The sequence below is a fragment of the Schistocerca cancellata genome, chromosome 1, assembly GCF_023864275.1.
Source record: "Schistocerca cancellata isolate TAMUIC-IGC-003103 chromosome 1, iqSchCanc2.1, whole genome shotgun sequence".
NCBI classification, from domain to species: Eukaryota; Metazoa; Arthropoda; class Insecta; order Orthoptera; family Acrididae; genus Schistocerca; species Schistocerca cancellata.
This window is the reverse complement of record NC_064626.1, coordinates 673164632-673183557: the sequence shown is the minus strand read 5'-3', so window position 1 is coordinate 673183557 and position 18926 is coordinate 673164632. Positions and strand designations below refer to the sequence as shown.

The 18926-nt window shown below is 45.5% G+C and overlaps 1 protein-coding gene across 3 annotated transcripts in view; it reads right to left on the bottom strand.

Moving 5' to 3' along the window:
• The window catches only part of LOC126184014 (titin homolog), a 156802-nt gene that overhangs the window by 50698 nt on the left and 87178 nt on the right, over positions 1–18926 (bottom strand). For all 3 annotated transcript variants that reach the window (XR_007536825.1, XM_049926370.1, XM_049926382.1), the window contains exons 6-8: positions 12589–12724; positions 6693–6863; positions 2966–3065 (exon numbers count right to left, since the gene is read on the bottom strand). Coding sequence is in view for 2 of the 3 variants with exons in the window: in XM_049926370.1 (XP_049782327.1) it covers positions 2966–3065; positions 6693–6863; positions 12589–12724 (407 nt within the window). In the remaining variant the exon portion in view is untranslated. The remainder of the gene's footprint in view (positions 1–2965; positions 3066–6692; positions 6864–12588; positions 12725–18926) is intronic.

The window sequence follows — 18926 nt, the reverse complement described above, 5'->3', positions numbered from 1 at the left end:
TAAACGACTCACTCCATCCTCTAACACTGCAGACCACAATTTACAGAGGAGAATAAGATCATAGGCTTTCTTAAAATCAATTAAAACATGTGGGCCTCTAGATTCCTGGCTAGTCATGTGGGCATCTAGATTCCTGGCTAGTCTTTTTTGCACTAGCTGTTTTAGGATAAACGTACTGTCTGTGCATGATCTTGAGGCATGGTATTGATTCCATTCTTCTTCATCCATAGTCTGTGATTCGATCCTCCCATTTGTAATTTTCCGTATAATCAAGAGACTGAATTTCTTACAGTCTTGACACTTTTTTCCATTGCCGTTTTTATTTGTGTTATATATGTATGATATCTGTCGTCCCTCTAGTAATTGTTCCCCCCTTACGCACCGATTGAAAGCATAGGTACTATATAGAAGTTTATCTAGTCCATTTTTGAATAATTCGATGGGCAATCCAGTCCATTTGGATCTGAAGGTCGTCCATTCTTCATAGTCATAAGCACGTTTTTCAGCTCTTCAGACATAGTTATTTCATCCCCTTCATAAAATTTAAACAAGATAAATGACTCATTGCTGTCATTTACAAAGAACACTGGACAGTTTTCATTAAACACATTCCAATAATACTTCCTCCATCCTTCCAATGGAACTAAGGTGTCTCGAATTTTTAATGTTCTGTTACGAGTACATTGTAGAGATTTCAGCGCTCTCCATGCGTCACGGCTTTGTCCATGTCCTATGTGCTGAATACTGATCAATGGGTCTACATTCCGAAACGCAGTTTTGACAGTCTGAGACTATCCCCCTTCGTCGCATAGTCTACTGACGATTTTTCCGGAAATAATGTACAGGATACACGTACGTGCATACCACAACCTCCAATTTCAACGTTGAAAGTGTTTAGATCGTCGTCATTTGTACCGTATGTGCGATCCTTGCACAACACATCACAAGTCGAGGTGGTGCTTTGCTTGGCGACAAGTCCTCTCTAGCATGTCTGTTGCGAATGTTGCCACAAAGCATCTTCTCACTTCTCCATTCCAGTCGTTCAGTTGCAAGCGGGGAACGACGAATCTCAGCTAGAAGAAACCGCACACAGAGAAATGGGGAAACTGGCATGTACTATTTCTGCACCAAATCAGCGATCAACAGGACTACCTGACAAATATCGATTTATGTGCTACCAGCCACTCGTACGAGAACATGAAGGCGCCTCAACGTGTTCTCCTCCTCATCCCTGAGTTATAGCGTTAGGAATTCATGATGCCCAGATGTAAATGTCGTTCGGAAATAGTAGGATCCACCCTTACTTGATTATTGTCTTCCAGATTTGCAACGTTTTGTCTTCTTTGACTGGTCTGCATTTCGTAAGACGTTCGTATTTAAATCGCAAAGAAAGATGTCCTAATTCTTGGACATTTTAACATGTTGAGAGCACAATATAATGAAACTAACATGACGAGTGCCCATTTGACACGAAAGTAAGTTGTAACAAATTTACGTTCATGATACAAATTAAACAGAAGTCATTATTCATTCCTTGTTCAGTGGTTCCTTCCTCTGGCAGAAGGGCTGAACGGCAAGGAAGAGGGATGAAGAAAAAGGACTGGCGAAGTTTACGGAACGAGGAGATTTTGAAAAGTCCCCCGCAACCAAGGACCAGAGAAGCTGATTGTTGGGAACTTCCTGGCAGATTAAAACTGTGTGCCGGACCGAGACTCGAACTCGGGACCTTCGCCTTTCGCGGGCAAGTGCTCTACCAACTGAGCTACCCAACCACGACTCACGCCCCGTCCTCACAGCCTTATTTCTGCCAGTACCTCGTCTCCTACCTTCCAAACTTAACGGAAGCTCTCCTGCGAACCTTGCAGAACTAGCACTCCTGAAAGAAAGGATATTGCGGAGACATGGCTTAGCCACAGCCTGGGGGATGTTTCCAGAATGAGATTTTCACTCTGCACTTGCCCGCGAAAGGCAAAGGTCCCGAGTTCGAGTCTCGGTCCGGCACACAGTTTTAGTCTGCCAGGAAGTTTCATATCAGCGCACACTCCGCTGCAGAGTGAAAATCTCATTCTGATTGTTGGGAGCTGCACCGGACGACATTTGAAAACCTCAGAGCTTAGAGGTGGCAGATAGCGTAATAAGCAAGACGGAGATTATTGACAGAACATGTGCAAGAGTTAATAAGAGCGGAAAGGTAAGTGCATTGTATGTGTTACATGTTACAGGTGTGCGTGCGGGGGGGGGGGGGGGGGGGGGAGGGAGGACAGAATAGACGAGTCAGAAAATAAATGATAAATGATGTAGAAAACTGACAAGTAAGATCGAAGAAATTACCGTAAATTAGGGTCAGGTAGGTGGGGAGAAGTAGGAAATGTTAGGAAATGTTATACGCCAGTTCCCAGCTGCCAAGTTCTGAGAAGCTAGCGTCTGCTGGAAGACTCCAGAGGGCACGTGAAAAAGGCACCGAGTTCAGGTCTGTCAAATTGTAGTGCATTCTCTGCAACAGGATATTCTGTGTTTCCAGTGTACATTCTATATGTCCATTCATCCTGATTGATAACTTATTAGTAGTCATACCAATGTAAGAGGCCGAACAGTGTTTATACAACAGCTGTTTACATAACAGCTTGTGTCGTTTCACAGGTGGCTCTTCCTTTGATATTATAGTATTTGTTTTGCCAATTGCAGGGCTGGTGTAGGTGGTGATTGGAGGGTGCACGTGACAAGTCTTGCAGTGGGGACGCTGGATTAGTAGGTTCCACAGATGTGGAACTGAAACTGCCTCTTTTTCAAAGCCGCACAAAAAGTTACACGGTGTGAGATGAGTGCTGGTAATTTAACCTTCAAATCCTTTCCTTTCCAACAGTATGTATATTCAGATTCAGTTTATATCACACGAAACAGGAATTCGTTTCACTGGGTCTATCTATCCTACGCGAGGAGAGAGCAGAGCGGGCTCCGGACTCACGTGATGAGCAGCGGCCGCGCCTTCTCCTGCGAGCCGCAGCAGCCGCAGCCGCCGCCCGCCGCCAGCAGCAGCCACAGCACCAGCATCGACAGCGCCGACCCTGCAACACAGCGGACAGCCGTGCCGGCTCCCACTTCTCGTCTTACTACTGGCGTTCTCGTTAGAGAAAACGATATCCTTGTTTTACAAACATTCGTAGTGTTGAACCATCAAATTCAAATTCCCCGTCCTTTGCTAATTGCGGTATGAGGCTACAGATGAACAATCGACATACCCTGTGGATATCAGAATAACCTGTGTCGGGCGACCTTACCGATAAACAGATGGCACCCCACAGGTCCACGAGAGTTTCGTAACAGGTGTCACGCAATGGTAACTTAATGAATTAGTTAAGTAAACAAGGTTGGCCCTAATGTACATGATACGTGGAAGCTGTGATTCACAAAGATGATAACGATAGTGAATTCATCAAATTACAACAGTGACTTTCATGAAGTATCAACACAGGTTACAACTGAAGTAGATTGTCAACATCTTGGCAAAGGTCGGATAATGAATCCGGATTGTGCAAGTTAGAATCAGAACACAATTGGGGAAGCAACTAACTTCTCAGAAGCCTCTCAGCAATTGTTGATTGCTAATCAAGAAGGGAACTTTAGCAGAAAAATCACGCATGCACCTACTCTCTTAGTCCTAACGTTGATCTGAAGTCTTTACGAACGTCATACAGACAGGTTTAAGAGCGCTGCTGTTTCTCACCCTACTCAGGGTTACCCGTGCCCATGAATCGCTGCTGTGGTGGCTGCAGAACTCTAAGTCATCTGTCCTGCAACTAAATCTGCTCTTCCTCAGAGCCCGGAGTCAAAGTCCGTGTCTCAGATGAAGTGTCGCCTTCTGAGGCTCGGATGGAACTGTTCTACAGAGAGCTTCCAGCAAGAAGTGAATTTTCACTCTTACTTTGTGCATGTCAGCTTTGTACACGATTTTGATCGCTACCGACAGTGGTTCTTCAGAGCGCCGACCAGTCAGATAAATTCTAATAACGCATAAGTCTACCTTCAATACTCAGTTTTAATGTGATTAACCAACAGTAGGGTTTTTAGAGCTGGAGCTTAAAAACAGGCAACGTCTGTGTCCCACTACGTGTCCTACTTAGTATTACAGCCAAAAACGTCTCCTCCACCTATGCACAGGCGAACTCCGTTCTTCTACTCCAGAATTTGTTTATGTTAACCAATAGTAGCTTCTCTTACAAGTTCTTAGCAAAATTTAACAGCCTCATTTAGCTTAGTACCATCCTGATTGCTGGTTGTGCCACTTACCCATGCACAAAGTTGCAGGGTGGCCTCTCCTCATTCCATATCCTACATCTAACCTTTAACTGACAGCGTCTCTCAGAGTTCAGTTTCTGAAAGGCCTGTCACCGATAACTTGTCCGGGAGAGTCATGACACTCCCCTGCCACTGGCGGACACACCACGTTAAAAATAGTCTTTTGTTACTCAGTAGCCTTCCATCACATACGACAAAAGCAGTATTCCCATCCAATAAAACGCAGGCGGAACCTGTGCTGCGGGCCTCTCCTTACACACAATACTTGTTGTTAGTTTACTGAGCTCCACGTGGGCTAATGGCGCCATTTGAACACCTAGTTTGAAAAGCATTGAATTATACTTATTCAAATCGTATTTTATAACTTGAATATTAATGTTTTAAAGACATCTGGCTTTTTTTATAAGTACCAAGAGTCAAAAAATACGTATAAAGAATAAAATAAAATAAAATTTGAAGGGTACGTCCTCAATACTAGCGTCACCTGTCTATTAAAACTCACAACTTCGTAAAATTTTTTTAACCAAGCCTTCAGCTGACACCCCGGTTAAGCAAAGGCTTTGGTTGTGACACAGACCATTTTTTTAATAAGTTATAAGCCTTTTTAGTTAGTGTACCTTCAAAAACATTATTTAACCTTTTAATTTATTATCTTTTGTTAAATTCTTGTTGTGTAACAAACTCCTGTCCCTCCGTATCTTCCATTCATTGTAACTGCAGATATCTAATGATGGTAGTAGCCAAAATGGTTGAATAAACAAAGAAATTTTAATTAGCGAACTTGACGGTTTTATGCAAAAAAAAGATCGTACTGCTTGTCAAAAAAACATTTTATCATTTCTGAACACCCACCTCCCTATCCACAGAAGTTACCAACAGACTGAAGATAGACGGATTATGCCTCCTAGATTATACAGCCTTGCTAAGTCCGACCAAAGAAACTGGTACACCTGCCTAATATCGTGTAGGGCCCCCGCGTGCACGCAGAAGTGTCGCGACACGGCGTGACATGGACGCGACTAATGTCTGAAATAGTGCTGGAGTGCACTGCACATGTATCCTACAGAGCTGTCCATAAATCCGTAAGAATTCGAAGGGATAGAGATCTCTTCTGAACAGCACGTTGCAAGGCATCCCTGATATGCGGAATACGGTTCATGTATGGGGAGTTCGGTGGGCAGCGGAAGTGTTTAAACTCAGAAGAATGTACCTGCAGCCGCTCTGTACAAATTCTGGAAGTGTGGGGTGTCTCATTGTCCTGCTGGAATTACCCCAGTCCGTCGGAATGGACAATGGACTCAAATGGATGGAGGTGATCAGAAAGGATGCTTACGTACGAGTCACCTGTTAGAGTCGTACCTAGACGTTTCAGGGGTCCCATATCACTCCAACGGCACGCTCCCCACACCATCACAGGGCCTCCACCAGCTTCAACAGTCCCTACCGACATGCAGGGTCCTTGGGTTCATGAGGTTGTCTCCATACCCGTACGCGTCCATCCGCTCGATACAGTTTGAAACGATACTCGTCCGACCAGGGAACACGTTTCCAGTCATCAACAGTCGAATGTCTGTGTTGACGGGCCCAGGTGAGGCGTACAGCTTTGTGTCGTGCAGTCATCGAGGGTACACGAGTGGGCGCTCGAACTGTCAACACAACTGCCACTGCTAAAAGTATCCTACTACTTCCAGATCGCTGGCAACTTGCTATACACAATGCTGGTAACTACTCTGAAGGTCAGTAAAACTTTGAAACACATATCTATTTTGTACAAGCTGTAAATAAATAGTAGCCACTATTTAAGTTCCAATGGGTGACCATCCAGCCGCCATGCGCTGTTGCCATTTTTCGGGGTGCACTCAGCCTCGTGATGCCAATTGAGGAGCTACTCGACCGAATAGTAGCGGCTCCGGTCAAAGAAAACCATCATAACGACCGGGAGAGCGGTGTGCTGACCCCACGCTCCTCCTATCCGCATCCTCAACTGAGGATGATACGGCGGTCGGATGGTCCCGATGGGCCACTTGTGGCCTGAAGACGGAGTGCCTGCCATTAAAGTTCCAATCCTCGTACACTAATTAAGTGTGTACATACATGTAACAAACATACCTATGTAAAATAGCATGGTAATTCAGAAAATAAAAAAATTGTAGTCCAATGGATAAGTTAATATTCATTCGTCTAGAAGTCATAGTCTGACGAAGTCGGATGAATTTTCTCGAAACCTCCTGTACCGTCAAGGATGTACTGGAGGTTTGTGTTGTTTTAGTGTCTTGTATCGAGGAAATTAAGGTACAGCGGAAAGCTCGGATGAGTCAGGGAGGTCATAGAGTTGACTGGCGATGCAGAGCGGAAGGAGGCGGGCGGTGGCGGCGCGCGCTGCAGCCGCGACGCACCCAGTCCGACGAGCCAGCGCCAGTAGTCGGCCTCGGCGACCACCCTGGCGGCGTCCTGGGCGGCCGCGCGGGCGCCGTCCACGCGGCCCGACACGCTGCGCGAGAACGCGTCCAGCGGCGACAGCGACTCCTGCAGCTGCGCGCGCTCACGCACCAGCTCGCGCCGGATGCCTGCCGGAAGAGCAACACCTGTCTGGTTAACTGTCCGTCACTCACACTCCCCAGCAGGGACGTAGGTTGGCAGAGCATATTCAGCCTCTGATTGAAACAATTATAAAACATGGAAAGCAGTGAAGCAATAAAAATAATAATTTCAGCCTCATGAGTTGTTGTGTACTCTCTTCCACATCTGTAAGTAAAATTCTGCTGCAGCCTCCTGGTGCCATTTTCTGGGGAACGGGAAAGGGGGAAAATGGCAGCGGTACTTGACGTACCCTCAGCCACAAATTATTCAGAGTGTCCGAGGAGGAATGGTCAGTATTCGGGGATATGACAGCGACGACCACTCGAAGCAAAAATGTGTAGTAGACACGGGCTCTACAATACATACGTTAAAAGCTAAGTGCACATAGTCAGTAGAACGGATGCGTTTCACAGCAGCGAAGATGGAAAAACGCTCTTAACTCTTTAGGTATTCACTAAGAATCCATATTTACTGGAAATTTCTTATTGTTTGCCGGCTGCTGTGAAGGAGCGGTTCTAGGCTCTTCAGTCCGGCACCACGCGGCTGCTACTGTCGCAGGTTCGAATCCTGCCTCTGGCATGGATGTGTGTGATGTCCTTAGGTTAATTAGGTTTAAGTAGTTCTAAGTCTAAGGGACTGATGACCTCAGATGTTAAGTGCCATTGTGCTTAGAGCCATTTGAACCATCTTCTTGTTTCGGTCGGTACTATCACCTCTCAAATTATCGGAGGCAGAGGTCTACATCTACATCTACATCTACATTTATACTCCGCAAGCCACCCAACGGTGTGTGGCGGAGGGCACTTTACGTGCCACTGTCATTATCTCCCTTTCCTATTCCAGTCGCGTATGGTTCGCGGGAAGAACGACTGTCAGAAAGCCTCCGTGCGCGCTCTAATCTCTCTAATTTTACATTCGTGATCTCCTCGGGAGGTATAAGTAGGGGGAAGCAATATATTCGATACCTCATCTAGAAACGCACCCTCTCGAAACCTGGCGAGCAAGCTACACCGCGATGCAGAGCGCCTCTCTTGCAGAGTCTGCCACTTGAGTTTGTTAAACATCTCCGTAACGCTATCACGGTTACCAAATAACCCTGTGACGAAACGCGCCGCTCTTCTTTGGATCTTCTCTATCTCCTCCGTCAACCCGGTCTGGTACGGATCCCACACTGATGAGCAATACTCAAGTATAGGTCGAACGAGTGTTTTGTAAGCCACCTCCTTTGTTGATGGACTACATTTTCTAAGGACTCTCCCAATGAATCTTAACCTGGTACCCGCCTTACCAACAATTAATTTTATATCATCATTCCACTTCAAATCGTTCCGCACGCATACCCCCAGATATTTTACAGAAGTAACTGCTACCAGTGTTTGTTCCGCTATCATATAATCATACAATAAAGGATCCTTCTTTCTATGTATTCGCAATACATTACATTTGTCTATGTTAAGGGTCAGTTGCCACTCCCTGCACCAAGTGCCTATCCGCTGCAGATCTTCCTGCATTTCGCTACAATTTTCTAATGCTGCAACTTCCCTGTATACTACAGCATCATCCGCGAAAAGCCGCATGGAACTTCCGACACTATCTTGTAGTAGAAGACATTTGTTTCGCAGTATCGAAGAAGAAGAAGTGATCATAGCTCTTAAGACATGCATTTCCGACCACATGTTTACTTGACTTGGTTTATTTTGAATGGTCGTTCCTGTCATATCCATGAATATTGACCATTGCTCTTGGAATGTCATGTATTGTGGCTCGCGGTGTAAACGTAGATGTACATTTCAATACAGATGAGGCAGAAGAGGAAACTGAAAAGAGAAAGGATACAGGATGAGTGTTGCAAAGGTTTCAGAGACGCGACGTAGGTGGTAGAAGGCATGTAGCATTTCAGGTATGCAGGTAAACTGCGGATCGCGTCTTCATTGGGAATGGAAGAGGTAGGGCAGGTTATAGTTGAGAGCGTAAATACATATCAGAAATTATTTCGTCGTTTGAGGGGACAAGATAGCTGAAATTATCTGAGAAGAAAAATGTAGGGTATCGAGATGTAGGGATGGTGAGACTTGCTGATAAAGGCGCCGCAGCATGACAGGTTGACTTCTCAAGTACAAGACGGGCGGACACAACAGCTATTTTCCTATTACTTGTATACTCATGACCAACTGAATCACATCCAGTTGCTGTGTCGGAGAGACAGTGCTCCTGTCGTTACAGAGAATTGAACAATTCCGTGTGTTACGTGATTGCAATGTCGCCAGAGCTTGTAGTAGTCGAATGTAGCGAGGGAAGATACGCGATATTAGCCGATTTCGTCACCGCCAGTTTATGGATGCCCGACCTCTCGAAGGTGGTACATGGACTACTGTCTTTTATGGCACTGTGTAAATGATCTATCGAGGGTAGCTCAGTCCCGAAGAAAACGAGGCCGCTAGAGACAACAACGTGTCGATAGCAGGCGTCGTCGTCGGCTGTCGCAAACTCTAACAGCGGCTTCTGGGCGCTAATGACCATAGAAGTTTTGCGCCCTAAAACCCCAAACAAAAAAAAAAAAAACAAATCTAACAGCGGCTTCATAAGCCACAACCAGAAAATCGCTCGTCACTTCTTCTGGACAGCAACATCTGATAAGCATCCAAGCCGCTGTAGCACAGGTACGCATCTGTTCTGTGAGTAAGACCGTCTAGACCGCTTATATGCAATTATTGATAACGTCGTTTTGCCTACTGCCATCATCAGATCAAAAGTTAGAGCTTGTACAGCAAGGTTCAGTGTCAGTGTCCATAAAACCTGTGCCTAATCGCTCCGACTTGTTTTACAAGTTCTAAGTTTTGATTAGATGAGGCAATAGTCGAAATTAATATGTAAATAAATACATACAAAGCGATCTAGACGGTTTCATTCATGAAACATTCACAATGATGGCGGACTTATGCAAGAAATTTATTTTCTGTGTAAATACCTATTTTCACCGTACGTCATAGGCTAAAGAAATAAGACTACACTGTATCCCGCAGCAGTGTATGCAATATACCGCAAGGATGCTTACCCTTATTGTATATTTCCAGTATCTATTGAGCTGTTTCCCATAATTTCATAGGTACAATGTACAACCATTACACAATATAGGGCATTATTAAATTTATAGAAAGTTATTAAGTTGTGAACTGACAGTAGCTGGTAAGTTAGAGGAGTTTCTTGTAATAGAATAGTATAAAATGTGAATGGTAATCGGTTTTGGATGTGAATGCAGATACACAGAGAACTCCTTGTTAGCCACATGAGGTTGCTGCCCATTCATGACGTAGAGACAGTCATAAAGAATATGTAGACAAGACTGTAATGGAAAAAGCTTGAATTACTGAAGAACTCCCATACGCTAATATATGATGTAACTGTGGGAGGAAGCACGCCAGAGCTGTAGCGTCAGAGGTGTAGAGGTCTGGGCGCCGAGCGTAGTCGGTGAGCGAATGAATGAGTGCGAAGCCCGACAGCGCATGCCCCGGATACGATGCAAAAATGACTAGTGGGGAGGTTTTGAGTCTTTGATTATCTCCTTGTCCTCTGATTTACAACGGTGGTTTTGGTATTAAAAAAAAAGGATATGGTTTGTGTTACTGTATACAGTTGCACTCGTTTTTGTTGGTGTGGAGCACTGGAACGAAGAGGGATGAATCGCACTGTCAATAAATTGACGGCTCGTCATTAATGGTTGCAATGTCTGTCGGTATACAGTACCTGTATCTTCAAATGACCATGTCTTTCAGATATGCATCATATCGCTCGAACTCGTTCAGTGATTGGGCTGAAGGAACAGACACTGTCATTGACGAATACAGCTGTGGTAAACATTTCGAAATAGTTGTTTTGTAAATGGAACCGCCTGTTCTTGTTGGAACTGTAATTTATTCCTCGCAGGCCCATTTCGCCTTTTTTTACTCTAAGGCACCTTCAGTGGGATAGTTTGTTGACATCCACTTTTCCTCTCATCCGGTCTGGAGGTCGCACTATCACTTCATCACAGGGAGGAATAAATTACAGTTGCAGCAAGAAAAGGCGGTGTTATTCACTAAACAAATATTTTATGCTTGCTGCGGAAAATGGCCATGCAAATAAAGTTGTTATTACGAAATAATTTCTCATTTTGAGACTACGCACTGACGTCAGCTGTTTGCGACACATGAAAATTTGTGCCGGACAGGGACTCCAAACCGAATTTCCCGCTTATAACGAGTGGTCGCCTTAACAGTTTCGGCTGTCCGAGCACACCCCCAGGAGGGATCCAAGCTTCCGTATACCACACTGTCACAACGCTCATTCTCGGTCAGTTCATGATTCCTGCACAGGGAGGCAAATATTATATCGCCATTTTAACTCATCGAGCCATGGATACATCATTAATGGTTACAATGTCCGTGTTTACACAGTTTCTGTATCTTGACAATAAAGTGTCCTCCAGACATGCTCGCATGTCTGAAGGAACAGTCACTGTCTGACGATTACAACTGTGGTAAACGTTACGAAATAAGACTCGAACTTGGGACATTTGCCTTTCGCGGGCAAGTGCTCTACCAACTGAGATACCCAAGCACGACTCACGCCTCGTCCTCACAGCTTTACTTCTGCCAGTACCTAGTCTCCTACCTTCCAAACTTAACAGAAGCTCTCCTGCGAACCTTGCAGAACTAGCACTCCTGAAAGAAAGGATATTGCGGAGACGTGGCTTAGGCACAGCCTGGGGGATGTTTCCAGAATGCGATTTTCGCTCTGCAGCGGAGTGTGCGCTGATATGAAACTTCCTGGCAGATTAAAACTGTGTGCCTGACCGAGACTCGAACTCGGGACATTTGCCTTTCGCGGGCAAGTGCTCTACCACGTGAGCTGCCCAAACACGACTCACGCCCCGTCCTCACAGCTTTACTTCTGCCAGCATCTCGTCTCCTACCTTCCAAACTGCCAGGAAGTTTCGTATCAGCGCACACTCCGCTGTAGTGTGAAAATCTCATTCTGGAAACATCCCCTAGGCTGTGGCTAAGCCATGTCTCCGCAATATCCTTTCTTTCAGGAGTGCTAGTTCTGCAAGGTTCGCAGGAGAGCTTCTGTACAGTTTGGAAGGTAGGAGACGAGGTACTGGCAGAAGTAAAGCTGTGAGGACGGGGCGTGAGTCGTGCTTGGGTAGCTCACTTGGTAGAGCACTTGCCCGAGAAAGACAAAGGTCCCGAGTTCGAGTCTCGGTCCGGCAGACAGTTTTAATCTCCCTGGAAGTTTCATTACGAAATAAATAAGCATCTGCGATTGTGCTTGAATCAAGAATTGTGCGAGCACTAGGGTTGTCACTACTTGACATACGGAAGTTTGGATCGGTCTTGGAGACGTGTTTGCGTAACGAAAGTAGTTAAGGTGACCTCTCGCGATAAGTGGAAATTCCGGGTTCGAGTCCCGGTCACGTACATATTTTCAGGTGTCACAAACAGCTGACCTCATGCATAGTCGGAGACTGCGAAGTTATTTCGTGAAGTTGACGATGATCTCTGCCATCCACGTGTTGTTCGCCTCAGAAATTATCTTGGGAACTGGAATTATAGACTAGACAAAACATTCAGGATATACCCCCGCGACACTACCTGGATGCTACGAGGTACGCTTTCACGTCTTGCAGCAGGGTGAAGCCGTGAGCGTGCCACGCTGCATTGCCGACAGACTCACCGAGCCTGGCGTCCCTGGTGCTCTCGAGGACCTGTCGCGGCAGCAGCTGGAAGTCTGCGCGCGCCTGCTGCGCCGCGGCGCTCAGGTTGCCGTTGCGCAGGTCTCGCAGCGCCAGCAGACGCTCGTCAGTCAGCAGCTGCAACACGCGCGCGTCACTGGCACACACATCCGCCAGTGTATCTTCACTTACACTCTAACAATAGTTCATAATAAGTCAGCCGCGTAGCAATGCAATGTGCACTATTTTCTCACTTCCTTAAGGCTTAAAACCGTCTGGAAACTAACAGAGAGGTTCTGTCGGAATAGAAAATCATGTGGACAGGCCGTTAGAAGCGCCTGGGTAGCTCAGTCCATAAGAGCGTTGCCCGGGAGAGGTAATGTTTCGCGCACGAGTCCCGATCCAGCATAATGTTTTAAGTTGCCAGGAAATTTGGTAGAGGACTTCGTATTACGCGAGGATAGGAACTTTAATAGTGGCAACTATTTATTTACAGATCGTACAAAATAGATACGTGTTTCAAAATTTTGCTGACCTTCAAAGTAGTCACCAGCATTGTGTATAACCCGTTGCTAGCGATGTGGAAGTCGTAGGATACTCTTAGCAGTGCCAGTTGTATTGAATGTCGAGCGGCGCAGTCTATTGCCCGACGAATTTGTAGCAGTTCTGAAGCGAGTGCCGTGAAGTGTTTCCTTCAGTTTAGAAATCGAGTTGAACTTACGTGGGCTTAAGTCAGGGGAGTGCAGTAAGTCGTATAGCACTTAGCAACACCATCAGTCAAACAAATCAGTAACAGCTTGCATTCTGCGCGACCGCTACGGTCGCGGGTTCGAGTCCTGCCTCGGGCATGGGTGTGTGTGATGTCCTTAGGTTGGTTAGGTTTAGGTAGTTCTAAGTTCTATGGGACTGATGACCTCAGAACTTGAGTCCGAAAGTGCTCAGAGCCATTTGAATTGAACAGCTTGCACTGTACGTGCTTGAGCATTGTCCTGTGCAAAATGATGGTCAGGTCCTGCAGAAAGTGTCATCACTTCTGTCTCTTTGCTGCTCATTTTTGGAATACAACCTACGACCAGCTGAGAGACAGAAGTGATGACACTTTCTGCAGGACCTGACCGTCATTTTGCAGGACAATTCTGAAGCACGTACAGTGCAAGCTGTTACTGATTTGTTTGACTGATAGGGTTGCTTTTAAGTGCTGTACCACCTAATGCACTCCCCTGACTTAAGTCCTCGTGAGTTCAACTCGATTTCTAAGCTGAAGGAAACACTTCACGGCATTCGCTTCAGATCTGCTACAAATTTGTCGGGCAATAGACCGCGCCGTTCGAACTGTCAACTCAACTGGCACTGCTAACAGTATCCTGCGACTTCCACAATGCTGGCAACGGGTTATACACAATACTGGTGACTGCTTTGAATGTCAGCAAAACTTTGAAATACGTATCTATTTTGTACAAGCTGTAAGTACATAGTTACCACTATTAAAACTCCAACCCTCCTATCTTTATCCTATGACGTGTTATTAATTGCATTAGCGGCAAACACGGTTACAGTAATTTCATCGGCCGTATCAGGTGCATACAAGATCTCATGGATAGTTGTTATGGTCTCCTGGTGGTATAAAGGGTAACTCCTGTTTGCAGAGTATACAGCAGCCAGGTGATCCTAAACGTCTCAGTCAGCTGTCGACAGCTCTCCGCAGTTATCTAAAGGCCTGTGGTGTGCAGTGTTTTCTACATTCAGAGCACGATGCCTGACAGGTAGTATACATTAAAGAGCTCCACGACCGGGAAGACCCGTGGAATTGGAATTACAGTAAGGTCTGTGGATTTTGGTACACAGGAAAGTACATCGTTATGTTCATCGTCCTCTTGCAAGTACTTGCCTGGGATACTCATTATCGTGCTGATTGCTTTCATACTCGCATGACAAAAACAAAAAAAAAAAAACAGATCACTTAAGTGTGTACTTAATCTCCAAGTAAGGTTTACCGACGGAAGGTCTGAAAATCTCGTCACATACTCATTAACGATCAAAGGAACTTCCACTAACACAGTGCTTAGGCCATAAACTTTTACACATCGTCTTGGTTTCTTCCATCAGTAATTTGCGGCAAACTATAATTACTGATGGCTGCATATTCCACTATAATTAATAAGGCTGTCAAGTATCAGGAAAGAACGACATGAACTATATACTAATTAAAATGAAATACAATAATTCATAAACTTGGCAACAGAGGAAACTAGCTCAGTAGTCTTATAAAGTTGTAAATGAACGATGACTGACAAGCAGACTAATTAATTATTTTCCGAACATGAACTGAGACTTTCTCAAAACGTTACCAGGGTGAGACGTGATTTTGATCTATAGGAGATGGAATACACTCCTTACCATTGACAACTGTCTTGCGCGAGTTGAAGCAACAATAATTGTTCACTCAGATGCGATACAGAGCGCCTTGCATCCTACAGTGTCATACCAGACAAGGGAACTCGTTCTCACACAACAAGAAGCTACAGATGGTCTGACTGGGTGCCTATAACGAGCTAACGTGCCATTTCTAACAAGGGAACCTCCCCATCGCACCCCCCTCAGATTTAGTTATAAGTTGGCATAGTGGATAGGCCTTGAAAAATTGAACACAGATCAATCGAGAAAACAGGAAGAAGTTGTGTGGAACTATGAAAAAAATAAGCAAAATATACAAACTGAGTAGTGCATGTGCAAGATAGGCAATATCACAGGAGCGTATGACCCCAGGAGCCCCATGGTCACGTGGTTAGCGAGAGCAGCTGCGGTATGAGACGTCCTTAGTTCAAGTCTTCCCTCGAGTGAAAAGTTTAATTTTTTATTTTCAGACAATTATCAAAGTTCAGACACTCACACATAATCATCTCGTTCTCCAAAACTCCAGGACATGTTCAGATTTGCTTGGACATATGCAGGATTTGACTGTCTACGCACGGAAAAATTTGAAAACGTTAAAAACATATGTTTTGACAGAGCACAGGGAAAACTGTGAGACTGTGAAACTGTTGCATTCATTTGTTGCAGTTTATGTGACAAACTCTTATGTTTTCATCACTTTTTTGTGAGTGATTATCACATCCACAAGAAAACCTAAATCGGGCAAGGTAGAAGAAACTTTTTACCCATTCGCCAAGTGTACAAGTTAGTCGACAACATATTCCTGTCATGTAACGCACATGCCGTCACCAGTGTCGTATAGAATATATCAGACGTGTTTTCCTGTGGAGGAAACGGTTGACCTATGACCTTGCGATCTTTTTCTTTGTTCCAATTGGAGAGGCACGTCCTTTCGTCTAGTAATCGCACGGTTTTGCGGTGCGGTCGCAAAACACAAACACTAAACTTATTACAGTGAATAGAGACGTCAATGAACGAACGGACAGATCATAACTTTGCGAAAATAAAGAAAGAAACATTTTTCACTCAGGGAAAGTATTGAACCAAGAACCTCTCATTCCAAAGCTGCTCACACTAACCACGGGACCACGGCACTTTTTTTTTCTTTTTTTTTTTTTGGATTCGAACCCACGCCCTCATTCGAGGACCAGAAGGCTCTAGCTGCTACTGCAGCCAAGGTTTTTCCTTGAGTCTGGCGCCTTAGACCGCTTTTTTTTATTTTTTTTTCCCATACGACCCCCAAAAACCTATCTAGCCTAAAAACAAAACAAAGCTAGTGCCACCGCCACTTTCATCCTAAAGCTAACTAGGACGGCCGTTCGCCACCACTTCAGGTTCCGCCAAGAAACAAAAATTAAATATGCCTCTGAACTTTGTGTAAAAAAATAAAATAAAAGGAAAAGGAAAGGGTATAATACTTTATTATTATTATTTTTTTATTTGTTGTTCATTTTGTTCTTATTTTGTTCTTGTGTATTTATTTGGATACGAACGCAGGTCTCCTGTCCACTTTTTTAATCTTTTTTTATTTATATAGATATCAATGTGCGAACAGTCATAGTTAATCAAGCCTGGAAAACTGAAACAGAATGAAGACGCCATCGAAGATATGAAACATAAATAACATGAAAAGAAAGCTACCACGTCGTAGTGAGGCTTCCCAGCGACTGCGCCCACTGATAAAGATTGTTCAATATATGCTCGTTTGCGGTTCGTTCTGACCTCATCTGCCACTGCCGGGAACATTCCAGCTGCACGGCGGGCTGTGAAAGGCACTCCATAGGTAGTTCGCGAAGCACTGTCGATATCTGGTATGCCCGGAAATAGCATGATGTCTTTCTTGCAAATAGAGCCAGAAGTCAAGGAAATTCTTGTGTCCGTCACGACAGAGGTAATGGACTGCATGTCCACGTATCCAGTTGACAGAGTTGGTTCGAGTCTTGGGGTAAAATGTCTCATCCGGAAACAATAACGTGCGTGCAGATATATGCTCCGGCCGAACTCGCAAGAGATAAGCCAGCATCTGCCGCACTAGGTGCCAAACCGCTTCCGCCTCTCCACAGCTGAGGCGGTGCTCGTCAGAATCTACTGTATTACAACCCACACAATTGGGAGATTCTGCCATGTGGATATTGTAGAGACGTTCTTGCGTCACCAGCTTCCCATTAACGACTACGTACCATTGGGAAACAACATCGGAATCAAGCATGGCGTCGTGGACAGTCTTCCACACCACGCGCCATCGTACGTCAGGATATTTTAGTTCGACCACATTAAGGGGGCGGCGTTGCAGCATGTCATAATAGAGGCGTCGAGTCGTGGCCATTTGTGGTGTCGTGAGCGCGACACTGCAATAACTTTGTTCTAAATAGAAACGTCCTATATAAAAGAGGGGCGCTGGGATATCCTGCAGTGGCACCGGCGCTCTTAGTGAAGCAGGTCGTAGTGCCGTCAGAAGCAGACTCGTGAGGCTCGTAGGACAACGGCGCAGCAGACATAAATGTGAGCTAACATAGAGGGCAATGGCCCTATCATGGATGTGTACTAGGCCGAGACCACCTTTTTCCTTGGGTAGGGTAAGAGATACGTATCTGATCTTCAGTAACATACCAGCGGTGACGAAGTATCCCAGCGCTGCCATAATGCTACGAGCCAAGGGCTTCGGAATGGGTAGCGTTTGGGCGACATGCGGTATGCGGGACGCAAGGTATACATTGGCATAATACGCCCGCTGAACGATGTTGAGGGATCGCAAGCGCTGATTTGCAATTCCGGCCCTAATTTGGTTAAGAAGGCGTCGATAATTGAGCGTCGTCGCGCGTCGCATGTCGTTCATGAAATCTAAACCCAAGCAGCGTACAGTATCACTGAAGCGTAATGGGGCAATGTGTTCCTGCGGTAGCCCAATTCCGATGCTCAAGGCGACGGACTTGTCAACGTTGATTTGGCTACCAGAAGCTGTACCGTAGGTTGCAATCCAGTCCAATGCCGCGGCCATGTCGTCAGCTCCACGTATGACGATCATCAAATCATCCGCATATGCGGTGCAACGATAGATGGAGCCGCCGAACGGTATCCCAGTGAGTCTGTCTCGGAGACCACACAACAAAGGTTCTAAGGCCAATGCAAATAACAATGTTGATAATGGACATCCCTGTCGTACTGATCGGCGGATCGGCATGGGTGCCGTCAGTCTTCCATTGACAAGAACTCGAGAAGTTGCACCATGTAGCAGGCGTGTCAACACTGTGATAAAGGGGTCGGGGTATTCCATGCGCCGTAGAACGGCCGTGAGGAAAGCGTGGCCCACACGGTCAAAAGCCTGGCTAAAGTCGATAGACGCGAGGGCTGCCGGCAAACTTCTCACCCGTGCAAGGGAGATGAGATCTCTGTAACGACATAACGCAGTTCTGATGTTGTTGGGTCCCCCCAAGGACGTCTGATCACCGGACAAGACGTGCAATAGTGTGCCACGAATACGTTCCGATAGCAGCCTCGAAAAGATCTTGAAGTCGCTGTTCAATAACGTTAAGGGACGATAATCACGGACATGATTCCGTCCCTTCGGCTTATGGATGGGGACAATCAGACCTTCCAAGAATGGTGCAGGCAATGTTATACCCGGGGACATCAATTCCTGGCAAATTTCAATCAAACACGGTAGTAACAGGTGTTTAAAGGTTCGATAGAACTCTAATGGTAATCCATCGATTCCCGGTGATTTATGGTGAGCACCTTTACCAATGGCGTCGAGCACTTCCTCTTCTATCACTTCTCCCAGTAAAGTCGGTACCATGTCTGATGGAACTGTACCGTGGACATGTGATGAAACGGTGTCTACCGTTGCCATATCAGGGAGCACTGCTGAATAAAGTTGAGCGTAATGCCCATAGAAGACTTCTGCTAT